This window comes from Schistocerca cancellata, chromosome 1, assembly GCF_023864275.1.
Source record: "Schistocerca cancellata isolate TAMUIC-IGC-003103 chromosome 1, iqSchCanc2.1, whole genome shotgun sequence".
Taxonomy (NCBI): domain Eukaryota; kingdom Metazoa; phylum Arthropoda; class Insecta; order Orthoptera; family Acrididae; genus Schistocerca; species Schistocerca cancellata.
In genome coordinates, this window is record NC_064626.1 from 1107610635 (window position 1) to 1107637385 (window position 26751).

Sequence of the window (26751 nt, forward strand, 5' to 3'; positions counted from 1 at the left end):
CTCCAGATGACTTGGTGGGAGAATCACTCCGTTTACCTGTACGATATGTCGTGAATTTAAGAACTAGTTATTTTTTATTTTTTCATTGACAAAAAAAGTCAAGGTTGCAGAAGTCAGATGACTCAAAAAGTCCAAACGCGTAAATAAAGCTTCTGCTGTCATTTTCAACCTGTAGTCCTTACTGACAAAATATATCACTAAGGTTGTTGTGCCATACCTGTGGAGAGGAAGGTGTAGATTTTATTAAAGAGGACATACACAATTTGTATACAGGGTTGTGATTAGCTGGCTCAGTTTCTGACACGCAAGGCTAGCTGGACATTTCACTCTCTCTCTCTAGGGAGTCAACAGCGATGCCCAGAGACCCCACCAGCAAAATCGCATTCCACCTGTCCACCGACAAAGGGCTATTATGTCTCTCCTACAGCCAGTCTGGTTGGACCACTTTCCACTCCGGCATAAGCACTTATATCATTTTTGAGCGCAACCACAGTATCTGAAATTAAGCTTGCTGTCTTCGTATCTATGTACTCCATTCCACTATTGTCTGGGACTGCATGTACAATACATATATTAAATAATAGAAAAGATTTCAATTAAGATTTATTCGATTAAAAGTGCCTTAACGTGGTACAGACTCACAGATTTGAATTTTAGTTGGAACTCATTGGGTGAACAGATGTGGAAAAGTATGTCTGCAGGCTGCATCGTGTCAAAGTTCATTTGCGTTTTCCCAGTAGTCCACCGAGTGCAGAGCCACCTGACTTTGAACTCCCAGTTTTGCCAGATAGGAGACCTCCACCGGTTCCAGTGGCGCCAGACACTACGTTACTAACGATGTTGGACGAGCCCGAGCTTCCGGTGAGGCCCGACGTCAGACCACCTGTAACATCGGACACGACCCCGGTCCCCTTGCTGGTTACTCCAGACACAATGCCAGTACCGGTGCCAGTTACTCCAGGCACGACACCTGCCACCGACGAACCGTTCGCCAGGTTATTCAGGGCGTCCTGTACGGTGCCAGTCACGTTGGAGTTGCCGGTGACGCCGGAGAGGATGCCGCCCACGCTGCCAGTCACTGACCCCAGGGCGTCGCCCAGCACGCCGTCCAGGTTTCCCAGAATGCCCAGCAGGGCGTCGGCCAGGCACTGGGCCACCTCCCCAGAGAGGCCGCTCAGCACGCTGCCCGCGCCCTGGCCCAGCGCGGCCGAGCTGCTGGAGCCCTGCATCAGCGCTGCGGCGATCGCGTCCACCATGGCGTCCACCACCTGGTCGGCCACCTGCTCCGCGGCCTGCGCCCCCACCTTGCCCAGGCCTGCCAGGCACTTCATCAGCGTCGACTCGACAGAGTTGGCGTGCAGCAGCTGCTCGGCGAGCTGCTCGAAGACGTCGATCCCAACCTCTGCGACGTCCTCCGCGGCGCCGATGATGTCGTGTCCGAGGACGTTCCCGGCGGTGAGGGCGCCGCCCACCACCGTGTTCACCACACCGGTGAAGGGGAAGAAGAGGGTCCGCTTAGGCTTGTCGCTGACAGATCGCGAGTCCACAACCTGCAGAGAGAAGTGTGCAAATGTCGGAACGAAACTAGAGCACATTGAAACTGGAAGAAATAAAAATATGTTACAATTACAAGGGTTGGAACGGTAATGGCGTCGAGCAATTATATACAGTTTATACCAGATACATGTTTCAAAGTTTTAGTGTCCTTCAAAGTAGTCAGCAGCATTGTGTATAACCCACTGTCAGCAATGTGGAATCCTACGATACCGTTAGCAGCGCCAGTGTGTTGTACGTCGAGTGGAGTGGAGTGTTGCCCGACGAATCTCTGTAACAGTTCTAAAGCGAATGGCATGAAGTACTGTTTTCAGTTTAGGATTTGAGTTACTATGGATGAAGTCTGGAGAATGTGATGGGTGGAAAAGCTCTTCCCAACTTCATAGATGAAAAAAACCAGTCATAATTTGCACCAAATACCAGGTGATCAAAAAGTCAGTATAAATTTGAAAACTGAATAAATCGCGGAATAATGTAGATAGAGAGGTACAAATTGACGCACATGCTTGGAATGACATGGGGTTTTATTAGAACCAAAAACATACAAAAGTTCAAAAAATGTCGGACAGATGGCGCTTCATCTGATCAGAATAGCATTAATTAGCATAATAAAGTAAGACAAAGCAAAGATGATGTTCTTTACAGGAAATGCTCAATGTGTCCACCATCATTCCTCAACAATAGCTGTAGTCGAGGAATAATGTTGTGAACAGCACTGTAAAGCATGTCCGGAGTTATGGTGAGGCACTGGCGTCGGATGTTGTCTTTCAGCATCCCTAGAGATGTCGGTCGATCACGATACACTTGCGACTTCAGGTGACCCGAAAGCCAATAATCGCACGGACTGAGGTGTGGGGACCTGGGAGGCCAAGTATGACGAAAGTGGCGGCTGAGCACACGATCATCACCAAACGACGCGCGCAAGAGATCTTTCACGCGTCTAGCAATATGGGGTGGAGCGCCATCCTGCATAAACATCGTACGTTCCAGCAGATGTTTATCAGCCAGGCTGGGGATGATGCGATTCTGTAACATATCGGCGTACCTGTGACCCATCACGGTAGCATTTCCTCGAAGAAAAAACGCCCGATAACGGTAGATGTGGTAAATCCAACCCATACCGTGACTTTCTCGTCGTGCAGTGGAGTTTCCATGACAGTTCTAGGATATTCGTTAGCCCAAATTCTGCAGTTGTGGGCGTTGACAGACCCTCTGAGCGTGAAATGAACTTCGTCGGTCCACAACACGTTACTCAACAATCGTCATCTTCCGCCATCTCTTGAAACGCCCACACCGCAAATGCCCTCCGCTTCACTAAATCGTCAGGTAACAGTTCATGATGTCGGTGGATTTTGTACGGATAGCATCGGAGGGTACGCCTCAGTGCCAACCAAACAGTAGTGTATGGAATGCCGGTGCGACGTGCGACTGCACAAGCGCTGATTTCCCCGTGCATAGACGAACCAGCTACAGTCTCCATTTCTTCCTGAACTGTCTTAGCAGCATTACGCCTTGTGCTCGGTCGGCCACTACGGGGTCTGTCGTCTAAGCAACCCGTGGCTTCGAACTTCGAAATCATTCTCACCACAGCTGCATTTGCCAACGGACCTTTACCCGTTCGAATCCCCTTCCTATGGCGATAGGATTGTATCGCTGAACTAGCACATTCCCCATTCTGATAATACAGCTTCACTAAAAGCGCCTTCTCAGGTAACGTCAACATGCTGCGACTGCTGGCGCATCTGATTCTCTCTCTCTCATTACAGCTCCTTTTATGCACTATTGTCATGCGCAGTCACTGACGTTTTGCTGTCCAGCGCCATCTGTCGGACATTTTGTGAACTTTGTTTTTTTTTGTTTTTTTTTGTTCTAATAAAACCCCATGTCATTCCAAGCATGTGTGTCAATTTTTATCTCTCTATCTACATTATTCCGTGGTTTATTAAGTTTTCAAATTTATACTGACTTTTGGTCACCCGGTATATTCAAGCATTGTCCTGCAAAATTATCTATATCTAAATGATTATTCTACAGTTCACAATTAAGTACCAGGCAGAGGGTTCATCGAAACATTGATGGGTCCTGTAGAAAATGTCGCCGTTTCTTTCTCTAAGCTATTCATTTTTGGAACGCAGCCTGCAACCAGAGGAATGAAAGACAAATTCGCTTCAGAAGTGTTGCAGTGATTGATCGGGCAATACACTGCTCCACTAGGGTATTTTACAGCTTTCACATCACGAGCAACGGGCTATGCACAACGCTGGCAAATACTTTGAAGGACAGTAAAACTTTGAAACATGTATCTGTTTTGTCTAAGTTGTAAATAAATAGTTGCCATTATTCAAGTTTCAAACCTTCTACCTTTTGAATATTCTAACTCTTATTAATTTCTGTGTTTGCAAAGAAAAAGTAGACGAAATTTCCGCGTTACGCAACCACAATTCGTTAGTGCTGCCCTCTTACCTACAACCGTCCCAGCGCTTTATGTACTATATTCACTGTTTTTCTTATGATTATTCTGTTTTCTGTGACACTATCGGCTTTTTTGTGTCAGTAATGTCACATGATCATTATGGTGAACGAAAACACCACTCGCAAAATTTCTGTGGTTCCCGAGAGAATTTTCTGAATGTTTCGGTAGGGGCCTATGACCTCCGGTGGCTGGTTACAGGATATTAATGCAGTTATGGTTTATTCTCTTTGTTACCAGAACTGTCTATGTTTCTTGAAAAACCATGTAACACAATCAGCAATACCTAGTAATATGAAAGGATCCGGCCATTCGCGGGCGCCATGTACACACGAAAAACTATTGTTTTGTGGTTTCCGTCGCCGTGGGAACAGCAGGGCACAGCGTAGCCTTGTGTCGCTTTTGCTCTGCATTCAGTGGACCCAAGGGCGCGATGCATATTGGCCAATTCTTCAGCAGTAAACCTATCCAAATTAACATGTATCACTGTCAACGCACAACTACAATTTGCACAAAAACAAACCCGAGGCGGGACCGAGTAGTACTGAATACAAGGTTCACCACCGAGGGTAAGATAAGCCGTACTGTTGTCAACAGTATGTAACATGTGTGAACAGAACAAGTTTATTACCACAGTGCATACCCTCGACATTTGCACTGGTATGCAGTTATTTTCAATGCATTAACAATACAAGGGGCGAGAAATCAAACGAAATATAATTACTCTATAACGAGTCATCGGAGACCGCATGCCTCTCATACTAAAATAATCGGAAACTGTCCCTGAACAACCTACGAAAGCTTTTCGGTTGGTGTTCTGGTTCACCCAGTATATTATACAGTTTTTCACAGAATAATGTGTTATTTCGTCAACTTCGTTCAAATGGTTCAAATGGCTCTGAGCACTATGGGCTTAACTTCTGAGGTCAGCAGTCCTCTAGAACTTAGAACTACTTAAACCTAAGTAACCAAAGGACATAACACACATCCATGCCCGAGGCAGGATTCGAACCTGCGACCGTAGCGGTCGCGCGGTTCGAGACTGTAGCGCCTAGAACCGCTCGGCCACTCCGGCCGGCGTCAACTTGGTACTGTATGTACTACAATAGTATTTTTTGCTCGCTATCACTATTTTAACTTTTTAAAAGTAAAATACTTAGGATGCATATGGAACAGTTAAATGAAAGTAAGATAACCGCTAGCTTTACATACTGAAGAGCAGTAAAAACCCTGAAAATAATATAGTAGCATACAAAGTGGAGAAAAAGATATAGGTATAGAAGAAGAATAATTCAGACATGGTGTGCACTTGATCACAGTTACCGCTGGTAGTATATTATGTACAAGGTAATGCGTCATAAAACGGGGATAAGAAGAAACTAACATGTCATAATGTCGTGTTGATTACACGATATATCATAATTAATAGCTGAAATTGACACAGGTGAAAGTTTAGAATAATACCAGCAAATTCGTTCCGGTAAAAAATAGGTCTGCAAACGACTTGTTTGCGAGATGTTTTTGAGTATGTGGTTACGAGCCATCGCTGACTTCAATACAAAATATTATCCTAGTTAGGAAAAATGTATTTGAAATGTTAACCTTTAACTTAGGTCTCCACCTAATTGGGCGTAAATTTAAGTCACGGCCTACCTTACCAAGAAATGCTACACCACCGTAGCACCTAACATACACAGTGTACACTCGTACCTGTTAACAGAGGTGATCCACAAGTTGTCGACACGTTCGGGTCCAGTACTACACTCGTCTGCGGAGGGAGGTACGGATTCTTTCATGTAACCCCGGATTTGTCTCGTAAATCTTGACAAGAATGTACAATTGGCTGCTCCAGTTCTCCAATAGTATCGTCGGAAGCGCTGTACACTTGGCATCTGAGATGAAGCACCGCGCGGTTTGGGGCCACACGCCGCGCGGAACTAGCAGAGCGGTCCGAGGCGCTGTAGTCATGGATTGTGCGGATGATCGCGGCATGGTTCGAGTCTTCCCTCGGGCATGGGTGTGTGTGTTTGTCCTTAGGATAATTTAGGTTAAGTAGTGTGTAAGCTTAGGGACTAATGACCTTAGCAGTTAAGTCCAATAAGATTTCACACACATTTGAACAGTTTTTGAGGCGACATGTCAAGGATTGCGCGGCACATGTTCTTAGCGTAAGTTAGTTCAAGTAGTGTGTAAGTCTAGGGAACGATCATCTCAGCAGTTTGGTCCCTTAGGAATTCACACACATTTGAACATTTGGGATAAAGCCAGACACAATAATCCAGAGGACTGAAGTGATCTCAGAGGCCTAAGCTATGGTATATCCATCTTGAAAAACATTGGCTGTAGATGTCGTGTTACACCAGCAAAAAAATATGCCTGGGACCATCATGCCATCCTCCTCTACGATGGGTCATGACTAAAATTCGACAATAAGTTAAGAATTTAATCGAAAAGTTTACGTATCAAATAGATCTATACCAACTCAGTATTTCATACTGAAGTCAGTCGCGCTTCGTACTCACCAATATGAAATTATCTCGCATACTTCTCATTCGTGAACTCATATTTACTGAAAGCTTTCTGCTTCTGTTATCGGTACACTTTCACCAGTGTCACTTTTGGCTGGTAAATCCTGTGCATATTGATATTTAAAGCTATGGTTCCACAGTGGCTGTAACTTTTTGTCAAAATCAATGCATTTTTACAAGTGCCTACATGTATCTTGACGTAGCTCATTTAGTTCATTTCTCAACCCGTTTATAATACATGTAGTTCATGCTAATACAGTCGATAAATGTTGACATTATTTCTCGACGCACAAGTTCATCAATGTGTTAATGTTTCCATTAAAATATAAGTCTGTTGAAGAGATTGTGTGTTGCGTGGCAGATAAAGGAGTACCTTTGACGGCGGACGCACTGGATAGAGAATGAGATGTTCTCTGGTATGACTGAGAATAGCGTACGACTTTGAGATGATATGATAGAGACAGAACACATTTCGAAAAACGTAGCATGAATATACTTCTTAATTTCTGCAACTGCTAGCTATGTAATTATTGTAGGTTAAAGACTCCATTTTGTTCAATACTATCTGCGTTTTGGATCCAAAGCAAACTATCGGTCCTGTCCGTCGTATGTGCAGAATCTTCATTACTACTTGTAACGCTCTACCAAAATGAGTACTTGTCAGTATAGAAATTTTCCTCACGCGCGCTGTTATGTTAGCTGTACTTACCAATGTCTCAAATGACGGAACAGAGCTATAATGTATGTTAATAAATTTTTAACTTTGACAAAAATTTACATGTATCGGGGGAACCGTGATTTATACTTACCTGATTATGGAACCTTGCCTTGTGAAATATGCAAGTTGATGAACAAACTAATTCAAAATATTAAACGCTGACATGTATTAGTATTTTTTCGTCGTCTTCCGGCTGGCTGGATACGAACCGCCACAACTCCCTGTCGTGAGAATCTACGGAAACTGTTCGAAGAACTGTGAACACACGAGATGGTGTTGAACGTCTAAGAATGTCGGAGATTTCCTGCTCAGTAAAGTAGGGCAGGTGGTAATCTGTGGCAGATCAGAAGACAAAGTAGCTGGAGGCACAAGTGTTTCGGGGCACATCGTATGCGTTGAAGAATATGGGGCTACGCAGCACACGATCCGTACATGCACCAATATTAATTACGATAGCATTAGGCACAGAATCATCGAAACTAACCCGTTGAATATTCGAATCGTGTCATCTGATTGGATGAATTACGTTTCTGTTATATTAGATCAAGGGTTGTGTCCGAATACGCCATCATCCAGGCAAATGACTGATCAAATATGCACAGCCCCACGAGCGCAGTCTGGTTGGTGAAGTGTTATGATATGGAGGACATTCGTTTGGACTTCAATTGGGCCCGTGGTAGTAATCGAAGGCAGGACGTCAGCTGTGGCCTACATGTAAATTATGACGGACTATGTGCAGGGAGAGAGAGAGAGAGAGAGTGAGTGAGAGAGAGGGAGAGAGAGAGAGAGAGTGCTCTTTCAGCAATGGATGATAACGTAAAGGGGTAATGGAAAATATGTTACGTAAAAGAAGCTGTGCCAACAGATATATGTACAACGTAAAAGTAGACCTAAAATTCATCGGAGACTCACCGACGACAAGGCGCAGAATAACAGGAGAACCGCTGCGGCGTTCATGGCGGAGGCTTCAGGCGTTCTGTGGGGACTTGAGGTGGCTACCAAGAGGTGGTCGGCGGTCTTATAAGCCACGGAGTGCCCTGCGCGTTGACACAGGTGCAGAAAATCTGTAATAATAGGCACAATCAGCACACAGCGAGTGCGTCAGGCCGCGTCCAGTGACGTAACTGGCGTCACCTCATCCGGCCAAGTGTATTTCGGGGTGGCGGAAATGCAGACTCAATGACAATTGTCTGCTGCATACTTTCCCCACTTGTGTCACTCTACAACAGCTGTATCAACCCAGATGAACATCACACGTAAGATAAAGCATGTAGTTGCAAGGCACTGCATATTAAGCCAAGAAAATTAAAGTACATATTCACCTTCCACATTAGCTACATATTATGGCTGTGTTTATAAATACAACAAAAGTTGTATATCATGAGAGATGGCGGTTTTGTTCAAAATCTGTGCCACTTTGAGAGTCTTCGGATGCCTGAACATATGTTACTCTAAGGCTACCAGAGGATATATTAGTAGTAAACAGAAAGGAACTCGAAGGCAGAGATTGTGTGTTGTGTGGCAGGTTAGTGAGTAGATTTGATGGCGGACGTGCTGAATAGAGAATGAATTCAATCTGAAATGCTCCTTGGAGTGACTGAAAATAGATAACGACTTTCAGAAGATATCATAGAGAGAGGAAACATTTCGAAAAAGGTAGCATGAATATAGTTCTTAATTGCTGTAAGCGCTAACCGTGTAATTATTGTAGCGTAAAAATTCTATTTTGTGCAACAGTATCTATATTTTGGACCAAGGCAAAGTATCGGTCCTATCATCGGTCGTGTGTTCGTAATCTTCATTACTATCTCTAACGCTCCATTTTTAATTCAAAGTTTGTCATAAGAAAAGAAAAAAGTGAATTTGTAGCTTAACTACCGTTTGTCTGAAACACTCCACATTTTGTACGACAATGCCACAAAGAAGTTATGGCTTCATGTTAATTTGTTTCAATTTTGTGTTCTCTAAGAGGTACCAATACCACTTCAATTTAAAATAAACTTTACATTTATTTGCTAATATTTGAATAAATTTATTCTTACAGCTTGAATGCGAGTTGTAATACTACTGCACTGCCTCGCCTTGCACAATTGTGTGGAAAAATAGCTGTGTTTTTGGAAAGATAACAACACAATTCTCATTTGGCAAAGCAGTCTAAAACAAATGATAAGCTAATTACTCGCACAGTGATTTATTTCAGGTACATGCAGCTCAGCACTTCATATTCTTGCAGGAAAACAATACAGTGCTGAAGAGATTCATCCGTTGTAAGTGACAAACAACTGTAGTGCCTAAACAAAATTCGTCAGTTGGAACTTGGAAACTGTATTCATTTGCAGAAGTTTCATATAATTCAGTATATTCGTCTGATAAGAGGGCACTGCTTGTGTTGCGATTGTTTGATGAGGAATACATTCTGTTTACTGTTGATAGTCACACTTTGTTTCCAGTTTCAGTTACAGATAGAATCAGTTAAGAGGAACTGGAATCACACACAACGACAGTAATTTACGCAGATAATGTTCGTGTTCAGAAATACGGTAAAAAAGGCTGTTCTAGATCAGAGAACATGGCGACTTCGTAATCGGAATTTAGAGCATTTGTTTCCACATAGCGAATAATATACTAAGACAGTGTATTCTTGTAGAAACATAAAAGTTCATCCTATTGCTAGTGTGTACAAACTATATAGTAGCCTAATGGTAACAAAAACCGTAAAAGAAAAGTTCATACTACTGCTAAAGTGTACAAACTATAGTGACGGGAGAAAAATCACAATACCAAGAAGAGGTTCTGCGACATAAACGAAAGTTGGTAGGCATGTTTATACATCTGAAAGATGATGTCAAATGGTTCAAATGGCTCTAAGCAATATGGGACTTAACATCTGAGGTCATCAGTCCCCTAGAACTTAGAACTACTTAAACCTAACTAACCTGAGGACATCATACACATCCGTGCCCGAGGCAGGATTCGAACCTGCGACCGTAGCGGTCGCGCGGGTCCAGACTGTAGCGCCTAGAACCGCTCGACCATCCCGGCCGGCAAACGATGTCGCGCCAATCACATAAGAGCGGAGTTAGTAGCCTCAGTATAAGGATATAAATCAAGTTTGCTTTAAATACAAGCTGTAACGGTTGTGACAGCTACCTTTGAGTCTGGGCGTGTTTAGTTGATCTTAGTCAAGAATGCCTTTAAGGCGACAAAGACAGCATTATCATCACCTCACCGAGTTTCAACAAGGACGTGTAATAGATCTACGATAAGCTGGATATTTCTTCTGCAATAGTACAGTAACACTTGAAAGGAATGCAGCCACTGTATGTGATTATTAACAGCTATGGTAACGAGAATGTACGGTGGCAAGAAGACCACGCTCCGGATGGTCACATGGCGCTACCGTGTTCGGCGTATGGCTCTGGCGCATCGTACTGCGTCTGCAGGAATAATTTGAGCAGCAGTTGGCACCACAGTGACACAGTGAACAGCTACCAATCGATTACTTCAAGGACAGCTCTGTGCCAGGTACCGTGTAGCATGCATTCTGCTGACCCCAGTCAGCAGCCATATGCGACTTCTGTGGTGTCAGACAAAAGCTCATTGGAGGGCAGGTGGAAGTCTGTTGTGTTTTATGGTGGAAGCTGATTCTGTCTCGATGCCAGTGATGTGTTGATTAGAAAGAGGCCAATTAAGGGCCTGAAACTAACCCGTATGCGTGCTAGACACACTGGACTTACACCTATTAACATGATCTAGGGTGCGATTTCATATGACAGCAGAAGTACACGCGTGGATATCCCACGCACTCTGACTGAAAACTTGCACGTTAGTATGGTGATTGGGCCTGTTGTTCTGCAATGAATCAACAGCATTCCAGGGGGTGAGTTCCAACAGGTAAAAGCTCGCCCTCGTACCGCCGTTGTAACCAATCGTGCTCTAAAGATTGTGTTCTTGTCTTGGCGGGCTCGATGATCAGATCTGTTTCCAATTGAGCACATGTGGGGCATCATCATCGGACGGTAACTCCAGCGTCATCCACAGCCATCTTCCACCGTGTCTGTATTGAGCGACCAAGTGCAACAGGCATGGAACTCCATCCCACAAACTGACATCTGGCACCTGTACAACACAATACATGCACGTTTGCATGCTTACATTCGCCATTCCGGCCGTTACACTGATTATTAATATACCAGCATTTCACATTTGCAATGGCTTATCTTTCACCCTCAGACTTCAAGAAGAATATAATAATTCCAATCCCAAAGAAAGCAGGTGCTGACAGATGTGAAAATTACCGAACTATCAGTTTAATAAGTCCCAGCTGCAAAATACTAACGCGAATTCTTTACAGACGATGGAAAAACTAGTAGAATTCGACCTCGGGGAAGATCAGTTTGGATTCCGTAGAAATGTTGGAACACGTGAGGCAATACTGACCTTACGACTTATCTTAGAAAATAGATTAAGGAAAGGCAAACCTACGTTTCTTGCATTTGTAGACTTAGAGAAAGCTTTTGACAATGTTGACTGGAATACTCTCTTTCAAATTCTAAAGGTGGCAGGGGTAAAATACAGGGAGCGAAATGCTATTTACAATTTGTACAGAAACCAGATGGCAGTTATAAGAGTCGAGGGGCATGAAAGGGAAGCTGTGGTTGGGAAGGGAGTGAGACAGGGTTGTAGCCTCTCCCCGATGTTATTCAATCTGTATATTGAGCAAACAGTAAAGGAAAAAAAAGAAAAATTCGGAGTAGTTATTAAAATCCATGGAGGAGAAATAAAAACTTTGAGGTTTGCCGATGACATTGTAATTCTATCAGAGACAGCAAAGGGCTTGGAAGAGCAGTTGAACGGAATGGACAGTGTCTTGAAAGGTGGATATAAGATGAACATCAACAAAAGCAAAACGAGGATAATGGAATGTAGTCGAATTAAGTCTGGTGATGCTGAGGGAATTAGATTAAGAAATGAGACACTTAAAGTAGTAAAGGAGTTTTGTTATTTGGGGAACAAAATAACTGATGATGGTCGAAGTAGAGAAGATATAAAATGTAGACTGGCAATGGCAAGGAAAGCGTTTCTGAGGAAGAGAAATTTGTTAACATCGAGTATAGATTTAAGTGTGAGGAAGTCGTTTCTGAAAGTATTTGTACGGAGTGTAGCCATGTATGGAAGTGAATCGTGGACGATAAATAGTTTGGACAAGAAGAGAGTAGAAGCTTTCCAAATGTGGTGCTACAGAAGAATGCTGAAGATTAGATGGGTAGATCACATAACTAATGATGAAATATTGAATAGAATTGGGGAGAAGAGGAGTATATGGCACAACTTGCCAAAAAGAAGGGACCGGTTAGTAGGACATGTTCTGAGGCATCAAGGGATCACAAATTTAGCATTGGAGGGTAGCGTGGAGGGTAAAAATCGTAGAGGGAGACCAAGAGATGAATACACTAAGCAGATTCAGAAGGATGTGGGTTGCAGTAAGTACTGGGAGATGAAGAAACTTGCACAGGATAGGGTAGCATGGAGAGCTGCATCAAACCAGTCTCAGGACTCAAGACCACAACAACAACAACATCTTTCACTTACATTAATCTGTTACGTCGCAATGTTAATAACTTAAATACGGCAAATATATTTCCGAAATTTCATACGTCTAGATCAATTATTTTTTGGTGTTGTGATTTTTTCCTTTAATAAACATAGTAATGATAATAAGCAACATTCTTAAGTAAGAGATTTTGTCACTCATAGTTTCCAAGTAGCAGCAGATTAGCTTCATCTGTCAACGTTCCTGCTCACGATACAATCTTATCGGTAGTTTCTGATTCATCAGTTCGATGAAAAGTCATGCTCTGCAAATGCATTTACAACGAAAGACTATTTACACGCCTTGATTTGTTAATTTATATTTCATGTGTTACCAATAACAGAATAGTTTCCGTACCGCACAGCGTTGTAATTGAGAAAGAAATATTATGTAACAGCATAGTATAAAAGGTTTTAGCTTACTTGATGTTTTAGAGAATTTATTGTCTTTTAACTTTGTTTGGTTCCGCTGAACGTTACTGTTGGCCTATAGTAATATATAGTTAGGCAGTGATTCGTGGTCGATGTTACACTGAATATTCGTTTCTGTGTTGGTGGCAGTCTATACAATACATTTGCATATTCTCTTGCATGTTTATGTTTTGGGACATGAGCATTGCTAGCATTTTCCTGTACTATTATTGACTCTTAGATCTGTTGTGGAGTTGCTTGTCGTTTCAGCAATTCTTTGTGTACAGTAATTATTCACTGCTTGTGTTAGGATATTTGTGAGTGTCACTCATTGTGGCGTCTATCGGAAGTAAAATAACAAGAACCACTAGATCCAAATCAGGTGATAGAGGGCTAGGGGAAGCTGCTGCCAATGAGTTATTAAATGTACAAAAGATGACTGAACAAAGACCTTCTCAGATTAGTAGTTCAAGTGAAGTAGGAGTGACTATGGTAGTCACCTTTTAATACTTAGAGATGAACATGAGAATACAATACAGATTCCATACTGGAATTCTGTAGGACGTGAAGTGTCACAACATTCGAGTTCAGTGGTTGAGGCTTCAGTGCAAACTGACATAGCTTCTCCATTTTTCAGTAGTAATGCAGACGTTGGCACGAAGGACCCTTTGTAATTTATATAGACTGATGTAACCTCTTCCTCTTTAGTTAGTAATCATCCACTTGGGGATATGGATATTATGTTAACTAATCTGACGGAGTTGGGCAAAGAAATGAAGGAAAGCGATAAACAACATATTGAAGGAATGTAATAAAGAGCTCACGGAGATAAAAAAAAGTAGTAAAACATAGGAAGAAAATATCAAAATACAGGAAGAGAATATTGCTAAAAGCTTAGAAGAGAATAGCACTAGGTGTCTATAAGTGAACAACAAAAAATTCACGGATTATATTTTGGCAACTTTGATGAAATGTCAGTGCAGATTAGCAGAAAATGTGTGAAGAACTCAAATCCGAGATAAGCAGAGTACAGTCCAGATATGAACATATACATTGCACGAAAAGAAATTAGTCCATCTCGAAAGAAGACGTCGATTTTTGTCCGATGACGGCGTATACCACATGGGAGATAAGGGATGTGCATTTAATAAGGAATGCTCACAGCCAGAAGGTTCAGTGTGGAGCAAACGCGTGAAGCAAGGACGCAACCATGCACGGAATGCTCTCGTGCTCCCTACAGCCAACTGAACGAGTTTGAAGGGAGTGAAATTGTGGCCTTCCGATTGGCAGCATTGTCTTTTCGGTGAACTGAAAAGCATGTTGGACATGCTGTCAATTGTACAGCAGCGGTTTTGTCAGTAGTCACGTGAACATTCTCTCATTCGTAGACGAGTACAGATGCCCATCAGTATCGTCGTACTGTAAGGACAGCAGTGGCAGATCATACAGCTACCGCAGCGCTGATACGAAGGTTTGTCAGCCCATACATATCAGCCGTTGTGAACTGGTTATTAGCAGTGGCACTACGGGTATGTACACCTCCAGCCCATCTTCCACTCAAGCCACAGTATCGACGTGACAAACCCGACTGGTGCCGTAAGAGGATCACTTGGAAGATAGAATAGCGCGTTGTGATCTTCAGTGCTGATAGCAGATTCTACCTGTAGGCAAGGGACGGTCGTACGCTCGTACGTCGTAGACCAGGTGGGTGAGCGGACGATTTGGATGGGATTCGGTTAATGAAAAGGGGACATACAATTCAAGGTTTATTTCCCCAAAACAATTAATTAATTGTAATAAATTACACTGTGGCTTACAAATTACAGTGACACAAACGAATCAAGCTGCTTACAATACGAGGTAATAAAAATGTTACATGCCACAGGTGAACAGAGAAACTTCAAAGCTGTTTACAATTTGATACATTAACAAATAATCATTGTGCATTAAACTACATACTTTCACCTAATACAGTTAAATTTTATAATGTGAAGCACAAATGTATAATTTACAATTAAATTTTCAGTCGAAGTCACTCCTTCCTATACCTTCTTTAAAAAAGTGATAAAATTTCCAAAAGGTATCTCAATTAAAAATGCCCTAAAACCCTTAACACAACAACACGTACATGACTAGCTCAAATAATAAATATATGTACGGCAAAGCCCAACATCAACAGCGCAGACCACATTCAAACTCTAGCCAACATGAGCCGCTTTCCGGTCAAAACATGTCACGACTGCGGCAGCGGGCAAACTTACATAGGTAATAAAAGAACACAGGCCACCTAGCAGTCTTACCAAAATCAGTTTACACGAATGAGGAAGAAGGGGGGGGGGGGACATAATAAATACATAAGCAAGTGCACTTGCCAAACCTAATACTAAAAATACAGTATAAAACGATCTCAGTTAATGACGAATCCGGGATAGGCCCGGCAATATTGCACCTGAGCGCTAGTAGTCAAAATAAGGTTGACAGATACCAAGGTCTGACATCATCTTAGGGCTAACTGGCACAACAAATAAATAAGAGTAAAAGAACAAGCAAAGGGTAATGCCCAAGAATTTAAATAGGATTAAGTACAAACGAGGCTAAGATCAATTGGTAGCAGCTTGGACATCGTCTTAGGCTTAATTGACACTACAAATAAATAAAGGTAAAAGAACAGACAAATGACAATGCGCAGAAATTTAAATAAAAATAAGTAAGCACAAGGCTAAAAGCAATTGCTAGCAACTTAACAACCACACATAAAATTATCAGACTGCTGCCACATCACAAAACAGAACAGGCGCGCGCGCAGTCCCCAGAAAGCCAGAAAACCAATAACACACAGTCCAGCAACCGAGCCAGCCTGACCACAGTAATTTCAACTCAGAATCAGGGCGCGTGAGCACACCGGGTCCACGCAAAACACGCAGCACGCAGTACCAAATAACTCCCACCAACAGATACGGCTGCTCCCCGGGCGGGAAAACGGGGGCGACGACCGGGTACACACCAGCAGAAAACTCGACACCTAGACTCCGTCCAAAACGGAAGCACGCAGGAAATATAAAAAACAGCTGAAGTAAGGTGAAACGAACCCCGCCACGCACACCGGACAGAGCAAACACACAGAAAGCCTGCCCTGCAGCCCTTACAACTCGCGGGAGCGGGAACCCAAGCGACATCGTGGCACCCTTTTCAGAGGCGGAGTACATCGAGAGATGGCGTGCGGGGATCCTTCAGTTGTCCCCTACAGCACGTCACCAACACGCCACGCCGCCCAACGGCCAAATCAACGAGGCCCGGCAACAACGAGACCACACCTCCGTGCCGGGGCGGAAGGCAAAATACCACCAGCTCGGTGCGAATCCAACTGCCGAGCCGAGCGCGTGCGGTCCCCCGCGGAAAACGCTCCAGAGGCCAGCAGCCGCCTCAGCGCCTGCAAGGCCGAACCAAACGGAAACAGAAATACAAGTCGCTCTCGATAGTGCCGGATACGCAACGCGCCAGAGAAATGGCACAGTGGGTATTGTCTCGTAGAGTACAATCGTCCAATGCACACGGCCCTATCCCGTGCCTTATGATCTGGGTCGTGATGAGCTGCATCTCTCGTTCACCTTTGGTGTTTCTGGAGGGAACCACCACTCAGTACGTGCAGAATGTTTTTAGACTCATTCTTTTGTCGTTCTTGCAATAGGAAGGTTGTGTGTTATTCCAACAAGATAATGCACGCCCACTCATTGGCTGTGAGACTCAACTTGCTCTTCAAGACGTGCGGCAACCTCCCTGGCGAGCACAATCTCAGGGCATCTCCAATCGAGTATGTGTGCAATATAATGGGATAAGAAGAGACGCATGTGATTCGTCAATCAATAACCCTTACAGAACTACATGAACAGGTCGATCTGGCGCGTCATAACGTATCCCATCTGAACGATCGAGTGGATGGCGGAACCAGGGCCTGCATTGCTGCCTCTGGAGGCTACACCATGTAATATTATGAGTGTTTCAGTATGGGGAGATACCTGGTACCTCAGATCCCCTTGCGATATTAATCTGTAAAATTAAACTTTTCATGTACTCCATATTCAGTGTTGCAACAATAAATCTAGAGTGAACTGGGAAGCTCTAAAAGGGAGTACTAATTTCTTTCTAGCAGTGTAGATAGTGTTGAAACTTCATTGCTGAAAGGACAAGGGAGTCAGTATAATACATGTAAACGAGAATTAGAAGCATTTAAATTACAGTCTGGAACCCATCCACTAAAGATTCATTAACATTTAATACAGTTACAAAACAAACAGAAGGAGTGACTGCAAGTATGACACAACTGCTCACCAATTCTGACAAAAATTCTGACTCTCATCCAGTCCAGTTTATTGATACTGAAGGATTTCAATCGTTGACACATTTCAAACAAGGTGAAATGAACATTAATTTGCAACAAAAGCAGGGGGTTAAGCAAATTCATGAACAGTTCCCTCACTTGGAAAATAAAATCGTTCGGGATGGTTATGATAGTGGGAATGACAGTTTTCATTTTGGAAATTCTGATGAGCACGCACACTCATTGCATGTGGGAGAACTTACTCAAGAACATAACGCTTCTCGGGGACAAGATAGCTGGGATGCAACTTGCGGTGTGAGAGAAAATTCGTGCACCCATAAGAATGATGGGCTTCATTACAAACATTTTCTCAATGTTAGGAAGTTTAAAATATTCCAAAGTGTTGGTAACAAGATAAACCTAAAGAAGTGACTACAGCAATTTGATAATTCTCTTCCGCTAACGTGACCAAATGGTAATAAATTAGAATTTATGTGCAGCTATCTCGAGGGTGAAGCAGCTTGAGACTATCAAACTCATCGTGATTTGTGTCATGCATTTTTGTCAGCTTACTGATTACAGATGACACAACACCACAACAAATACAACATTATTATGCGTAAAAATTTGAACGATCCGACTTCTTGAGTCCTGCACTTTATTTCGAATACAGTAATATTACCGGGACTAATTACTCACTATGGGGTAAAATGTAATTTTATGAGAAGTAAAAACGAAAGGGATCTGTCACGTTTCGGTCATAAAATTAAATTATTTTTAAAAATAGTCACCATCTATATATGCCAGTTCTGCCCGACGTGTCCAACAAAACAGACACCACTGTTATTTTGATAAATCGGTTGTGAGCACACTCTCCATCCGACCCAAATTCTCAACTTATGGTACACTCAAAGTATCGGCCCTGTCTATTTACCTCATTTGCTCGCAACGTTTCCTGTGTTCCCATAAGATGCTGGGACCCTGTCGTGCATCCAAACCGAAGACATAATGGCAGTCAAGCTTACACAACAGACACCAAAGCTTTTTTGGATACAGGGGAAGTAAGCATAAATATTCCGAGCGAGGTTGATATTTATTGGAGCTCTATCACATAAAAATATTAAAAGTACGTTTGTTTCTGTTCTGTCTAACATATCTGGCAGATTAGATCCCACATGTGCGTAGTATATCTATAAGCTTGCTTGGTATGATATCTTTAGTGCGGATGCACTATAGTGTCCTAACATCTTTCAGGAATACAGGAAATGCTGCGAGAAAATGAAGTGTGTGGGAAGCGATGCTACTTCGGAGTGTGTGATAAGTCGATATTTGGGAGCGTGCTCGAATCTGAAATGGTAAAGGTGATCGCTCACGTAAAACGGGAAAGTTCGTCCGCATTGCCATGTTGAGCTGTCGGACGATATACAATCCCATACTGGTATTGAGACAACAACAAAGACCATCTTTCCAATTTTTTGCCAGTTCGTACAGGAATCGGCTGCATCGTATGAAACAGATTGCAATGGCTTGTGATCCGTTACTGAGTAGAATTTTCTGCCAAAAAAAAAGTTATGAAATTTGGTGACACCATACACCATAGCCAATGCCTCTTTCTCTATTTGTGAATAGTTACACTGAGCTTCGGACAATACTTTTGATGCGAAAACAGTAAGTCTGCCTTTATCACCAAATCTGTGCGAAAGCACTGCACCGATTCCGTAAGAGGAACCGGTAACTTGCATCACTACTAGTTGGTCGCGATCAAAGTGCACCAAACGTCGATCACTGAGCAATGCATCTTTAAGTCTTTGAAAACCTTCTTGGCACTCATCTGTCCAAACAAAGAGGACGTTCTTGAGACGCAAGCGATGCGATGAAGCTACGATTTGTGCAACATTCAGTATGAGCCGAATATAACAGTTCATTTTCCCTTATATTGACTGCAATTCCGTGACATTGTGAGACACTGGCAGATCACGTATGGCCAACAAATGTGACTGAAGAGCATGTACACCTTGACTGTTATGACATGACCAAGATACTGCAACTCAGATTTTTAAAAAATTCACCCTTATCCAGTCTACACTTTAATCCTGCATCAGGTAACACACGAAAGAAAGCACGCAAATTTGCAATGTGTTCTACAGTTGTACGACCTGCTACGACAATATCGTCCAAATAGTTTGAACAGTTTGGTAATTGAGCAGTCAGATGTTCCAAATAACGTCAGCTGTTCTAAATACCGTTGGTAAATGGCTGGTGCGGAAGCACTGCCAAACAGTGAACAATTTATGAATGAGGCGAAACACTGCGCTTCCTACCTTTGACAAAAAGTAATGTAGTTTCACACTACCTGGTACATTGTGAGCAATTAGGTGGGCTTAAAACTGTTGCAACCACTCAAACCATTCCTCGTCTTTGTCGTTAAATTGGGGAAAAGGCGGTATGGCTTCTGGAGCTACAGTTGTTGCCTGCTGCACTGTATTGGTAGTTCCATTGACGAGTAGCTGCTGTACCATGTTTAGTATCACTGATATTTATGGGTCTGAAACAAACACCTGTGTTAGGTGCGTTGCATCTAATGATTTCAGATGAGGCGCCTGAGCAGCAGCTGGGAGAGGTGGGTTGCTCATTTTCGATTACGCAAATGCAATAAACAGACAATGAAAACAAAAAAACAAGCGCACCAGCAAAGAAAATTTCCGCAATGCCCACCTGAAGACACTGATAAGCAGAAATACTGTAAGAGATACTGGTAAAGCAAGTAAACACACATCTGCAACGAAAAGGCAAAGTAGAATTAAGGCGCCAGCAAAGTACAAACGCCCACGAAAAACTGTGGCAGTCAGGTCCTGTGTTGCCACTGTTGGATCCGTTCACCTTCTCGTCGCCAAATGTTAAATCCAGCCTAAACGTCAAATGTGGGATGTCTAGGAAACCTGCTTTCTCGGATCGCTAGACAACATTCAGACAAATTATATTAATCGATTTTATTACAAAAGGTAAAGATTACAATACTTAATTTTGTTAATTACACGGATGTGTCGCAAGCAAAGGGCGACCTACGAAATAAACAAGCTTCTCTAAGTCGTTGCTGTACAAGTGCTTATTCTTGAAGCTGCTCCTCAACTGGGCCGCAACCAGTCGGACGCGGCGCTTGTGTCCTCTTCACATAGAGGCCGCTGCATTCGCATTGTCATCCTGGTCGTCCTGGAGAGGGGTCGGTCAGCGTGTTATTGGCTGACTGCTTGTCACAGTCGTCTCTTTTCTTACGTTCCCGACTGGCGTGGCGGCGCTTTGACTTTACGCCATAACACATGACACAATGAGATAGGCATGAAATGAAAGTATGAACATTATATCAGTAAAATTGAGACATATACATATCATATGCTTAAATATCTCTTGAAAATACCTTATCTGAGTTGTAGGTAGTTTCCACAATGAATAGAAATTTCTTCAGTCTTCACTTCGCAACATAATAACGAACTAATTGACTGCACAACACAGTAGTAACTACGTAATGGCTACTACATTGCTGTAGACCCTATTATTATTATTATTATTATTATTCCCTGTAGCAGTAAGAGTTGTGGTGTTGGTAGTACTAGTAGCAGTAGTAGTAGTACTAGTCGTAGTAGTAGCAGTAGCGGCAGTGGTCAGACACAAAGCATTGGTAGCCAGAAGTCTTCCAGTTTCTACCAGCTCTGAAGTGAGGTGATTTACAAGCAGAAAGTATACGGCACAGAAGAGGGGTGGCAGGGCATGATTGAAACAAGTACCGCTAGGGAGATGCCTGGGGCAGACCAAGCATGTTTTGTATCAAATGTCTACCCACAATATGGGTACTTACTTATATTTTGAGAAGGATTAGGAAATAGCATTCATGATGCCCTCAGAATTGTTTGTTCATTCTATAAAAAAAAGATTAGTTCATTGTTCAACGAAACGCCTACATATCAATTATCTTTCGTCATTTCGAGGTCTGTTACATGAGCTTGAATTCGACATTGATGAACAATCATCGTGCAATAACAGCAACAATAAATGTGGGCACAACTTGGCTCTGAGCACTATGGGACCTAACATCTGTGGTCATCAGTCCCCTAGAACTTAAAACTGCTTAAACCTAACTAACCTAAGGACATTACACGCATCCATGCCCGAGGCAGGATTCGAGCCTGCGACCGTAGCGGTCACGTGGTTCCAGACTGAAGCGCCTAGAACCGCACGGCCACACCGACCTGGGCAGAACTACCACCCACAAAATGATAAGTCACGTAACTGGTATTCAGCGGGTCAATTTAACAATAAATGGGGAGATAACAGACCCGCTGTGAGAAACCAGCCTTACCGAACAAACAATTGGTAATCCGGAGCCAGAGATAGTTACCGAGGCAGAAACAGAGAACGCAGCCCGCAGAACCAAAGAATCTAAAGAAATGAATATCATTTTAATCTTAATAATTACGACGAAAGATCTAATCAGAACTAGGGAAAGCAAACGAGGTTTAGCCCAGAGTGGAATGCCGAAACTCTCGAATTCGGATCACCACATCCTTGTAATAATACGAGACGGCCCTCGTAACTGTGGCATAAGGCGCAGCCAGCAAACGATACGTTTGCCGAGACAGAAAACATTTCAACCAACAGAATAAATACCGCACATCTGGAAGACATTAGAGGACAATGGCACTAGGCAAAAGACTTAAGCTCATCCTACCATTACCATTTCGGTTGGAAAGGTTTCGGTATCTGCTGTTTTAGATTCTGCAAATCCTATTTCTGTTATTAGCGACAGGTATTTAGCAGGTGTGAGAATGCAGCAGTCTGTTCAACAGCACCACTACAGTAAACAAATGTAAAAGGAGCGGTTACAGAAAAGAGTGCTTATGTGAGGAATCTAACTCATTTACATTTCGTATGTCAAGGACATGAGTTTTCGGCAAAATTTTTAGTGGTCTCCCTGCTTACTGCAGAAATTAGTTCAGGTGTTGGCTGCTTAAGTGAATACAAACTTGAACGGTGCACAGGAAAAACTGGGAGAATTTAAAGATCAGATTCCAAACGAAGAGGACATGAAATGTTCAAAGTTACCTTCTCCAGTCAAATCGCAAACTTCACGCCAGTCGTTTTGTTGTAAATTTCGTAATGTAAAGAACCTTATTAAAATGAATGATATGTTGATGGATAAAGTTGAGGCTTCCTCTGAGGCAGATAAACAAGATTTATTTAAAATTCTGCTTCACCACTCCAAAGTTTTTACTAACACGCCAGGAAATATAAAAAATTTCTGTAGAAATTCAGTGTAAAGGAACACACAAAGCTTTGCTATTCCTCTTGTATAGTGAGACAAGGTAAAATAAGAAATACAACCGATGTTAGCTCAAGGAATTACTGAACCAGATGTTAAGTTCATACAATAGCCCCCCTCATATTTTTAACAAAAAAATGGATCCATAAGGTTAAGGCGCGATTCGAGACAAACCAGTACTATTATTTTCCCAGAAACAGATTGGCCACAAACCTTAAACGAGCTATTATAAAAATTTCATGCGATACAGATGCTATATTTTTGTAACTTTCTCTTCAGCTTTTTGAAATCTGAACTGCATCTTGCTTGTAGAAAATAAGCAGCCTTTCTACGTTTTGAATATGTTTCCAGTTTTGTAAGTTACCATTTGATCTTAATATTTCATCTGATGCTTTCACCTCGAGATTAAACGCCACTCTCTTTAACCGTTTAAGGGAAAAAATTACATCTTATGTTGATGATATACTAATTGCGGAAGATTCTTGGTGTGAACACAAACACGTATTAAACTTACTGCTACAAGAATTTTCAGATATTGGCGTTTCAGTTAATCGCGAAAAATCAAAATTTACCAAATCTAAAGTTAAGTTTCTTGGTCATATTATTTCAACTGGAGTTATTCAACCAGACCTAGGAAGAATAAAATCCATTGTGAGAATTCCAGTTCTGATGACTAAACTTCACATTAGAGGACTTTGAGGCCTCATAAATTTTTATTGTCTTTTCATTAATTTGAAGAACTTATGTGAATCTGTATTACGCTCACTTACAGGACAGAACACAGTGCGGCACTGGGATGACAGGGCTCAGGCCCAATTCCAAAGTTTGAAAGTGGCTGTCCTTGCCACTTCGGTCTCATATCACCCAGATTTATCACGCGCCACCGACAGTTCAAAAATGGATCTAAGTAGACTTACTTTTAGAAACGGTGGAACATGGTATTATTACTCAGAGAAGTATAGCATTTGCGAGTCGCGTCTGAAAGAAATTACTCAGTGTTAGGACTGACTATAGTCTGAGCCTTCACTAAATTCCGTTACTATTTGTATGGCTAAAGTGTATACTGATCACCATGCATTGTAATGTTTAATGATTGCTAAGTTAACACCTGATTGCTTAGAATGTTGAGCTTTGTATTTGCAAGAAATTTTACTGTTGTTTATATTCCTGGAACAGAAAACAGTGTGGCAGATGCTCTGTTACTTGCATCTTTGGACTAATTAGAGGAACTGAGGAAGACTGCCGTGGAAACAATTTTAGTTTCTTGCACATTCAAAAGGTAACACTTGGAAACTAGATTTCTTCATCACTGAGTCACATTACCAAGGAACTGGATATGGGTCCTTTATGGAAAGAGGTGAAGGAGAAGTGGCATGACAAAATACTCATAAATACTGCACTGGACATTATTATTTAGGATGAAACAACATTCTCTTCAGATGTCGAAATTCTTTGGGTTGTGCGCATACTCGATAATTTGGTTAATAAACTTATTTGATGCTTACACCTTAGTTATGCACAATTCGGTCCTGGGAAATATTTCAATAAATGACATGATACATGCTATTCCAGCAATATGGAGAAAAGAATTCGTTGTATTCTAGCGAAGTGCAAACTTCGTCAGAAAGAAAAACGACTTGCCATTTCACATTGAACTCCATTACATCCTGCTTTCCAGCTAAATTGAAAGAATCAGCAGCTGTAGATATTCTAGGCCATATGCCAAAAACCAACCACGTTTTTTTTCTTTTCTTTTTGTAGCGGAAATTTGCTTCATTTTTTGCTGTGCAAGGAGACCGAAACGCCGATGTCTGCAGCCGGTCATAAAAATTTCTTAAAGGAAGTTGGTCCGGGTTGATAAATTAATTTCAGGCAATAACCTCAATTTTCGGTCATGTCATTGGCTACGCACTGTATGAAGTAGACAGATTAAACCAATTTTTATCTGACGTTGCCACCAAATGTGTAGGTAAAAGACTAATAACGACATTACTCGACTTCCGTTTCCTCTCCCGTCATCATTAGGTTTTGGAGCGTCGGGTGGGCCTTTGGCAGTCTTTCTCGCCTGAAAGTGTCACTCTTTTTAACCATCGGTTATCATCTGGGACAATCAGAGGAGTGTACAAGATGCGCACATGTATCACTCCATCTACTTATACAACGGTTTCACTAAGTTTCTTCCCGTCGAACAACATTATTTAAATCCTAAACTAGGTTTCTTAAAGGGACTTTGCTAGGTTTATAAAATAATTATAGATAATGAACCTCAGTTCTTGGTCATATCATTGGTTAGACACTTTATGAAGTAGAAAAATTAAACTAATTTTTATCTGATGTTAGCATCGCGCTTCACATTCTGAGAACGTATCATGAAGGAATTGGAAAAAAAGCTTTGCAGACTGTATTGTTATCACCAACAAAAGACGGGATAAATATTTAAACATATTCCAGGGTGAACTAAATGAACTCTTAATGATTCCACGTCCTTATCTGCACGTCTGGTGCTGAAAAACAAGCAGCCCACAGAACTGAAAAAAAAGTCCCTTTGCCTTCACAGCGATGGCTATAACATCATGATGTAGTTGACTTGGCTCTTACTACCATCAGAACGATATCAGGAGAAAGAAAGAGACTATAACATTGTCGAATAAATATAAATGAATTATGTGTGGGACGAAAGTACTTGTCAGATCTGACCGTTTGTCACATAAAGGAAAATCACTTAAGCACCAATTTTTCGTAGTACACAATGATCCATTCTACATCTTACGGATTGTACATGCAACTGTTGTAGATATGGAAACTAATAAATTGTAAAACATGAGATCTCCACCATGTATCAAACATAAAATTATTCATTGAATTAATAGTTTCTCCATGTATGGATGACGCTGATGCTGGAACTGTTGTTCAGCTGCTATTTAAAATTTCACACACAAGTGAACTTAACGAAGTTCTAAAAGCAGCTGGGGCAGATATGTGCGGAGAAAGTGGGAAATGGAGAGTGGACAGATGCGTGTTTATGGCAGAGGATTGGTGTAAGGCTGACATTTTTATTGGAAAATTAGTTTTTCCTTATTATTTATTTCTTTTCTTTCTTCTACAGCGCATCAACAGCTGACAGGATACGGCACCCATGAAGATAACCGATGTCTCTTCACTGACCCTGGTGCTGGAATGAAGGACCCGTATCGCCAGTACTGATGCGGCATCGGTGATAATGATGGAACTCTTCCCCAACAGCTGCTGATGGAGCAAGATGCAGAGAAATCAGAACTAACTTGCTCTGTATCAGAGACCTGAGTAAGTGACTACGTCACAGTGCAAGGCACAACACCACTACGCGATGACATTTAAAAAAAAAACGGCAAAGAGGAAAACATTACTTAATCATTAGCGCAACATTTAATCGGAAAACCTGGGCAAGTTCTGACTTCATATTTTTTGTTGGGCGCTGTGTGTGTTGGCAGTAAATTAAACTGGAAAATCATTATGGAAATCAAGTCATATTAAATTTTGAACATTAAAAGAAAACCACACACGCAGAATGGACATAAACGAGCATTCACCGTCATCCAGTAACATATTTAACGTACCTCTAATTGCCCAGTCAGTAATCCAAAGTAGAACACGTAACAGGCAACAGCGGCCTCTGTAAGCCACACCCAAGCTTACTCAAACTAATGAACTCCCAGTTAGTACCTTAATTAGCTAGGAGCCACTTACGACTATGTCAACAGGCCCTTACGATGAACTACGTTTGCTAATACAGGCACTAGCCGTAACTGGGCCTGAAGTCAAGGTGGAGACATAATCTGTTCAAAACTAAACAAGCACTTGCTATAA

At 42.1% G+C, this 26751-nt stretch overlaps 1 protein-coding gene across 1 annotated transcript; it reads right to left on the reverse strand.

Annotated features, from left to right (window-relative positions):
- Positions 1–586: 586 nt before the first annotated feature.
- On the reverse strand, positions 587–16362 carry LOC126092005 (mucin-19-like). Its single transcript, XM_049907384.1, has 3 exons — positions 16278–16362; positions 8183–8334; positions 587–1550 (listed from the first exon to the last, which is right to left on the reverse strand). Exons 2-3 carry the CDS (start codon positions 8225–8227, stop codon positions 720–722), a joined length of 876 nt encoding a protein of 291 aa, XP_049763341.1. The 5' UTR covers positions 8228–8334; positions 16278–16362; the 3' UTR covers positions 587–719.
- Between the last annotated feature and the right edge of the window lie 10389 nt (positions 16363–26751).

Bases quoted from the DNA above. Each gene is read 5' to 3' on its own strand.
- LOC126092005 (XM_049907384.1), bottom strand. From the start codon at position 8,227: ATGAACGCCGCAGCGGTTCTCCTGTTATTCTGCGCCTTGTCGTCG. The intron at 1,551-8,182 runs GTGAGTCTCCGA...TTCTCTCTGCAG, and splicing joins TATTCTGCGCCTTGTCGTCG to GTTGTGGACTCGCGATCTGT.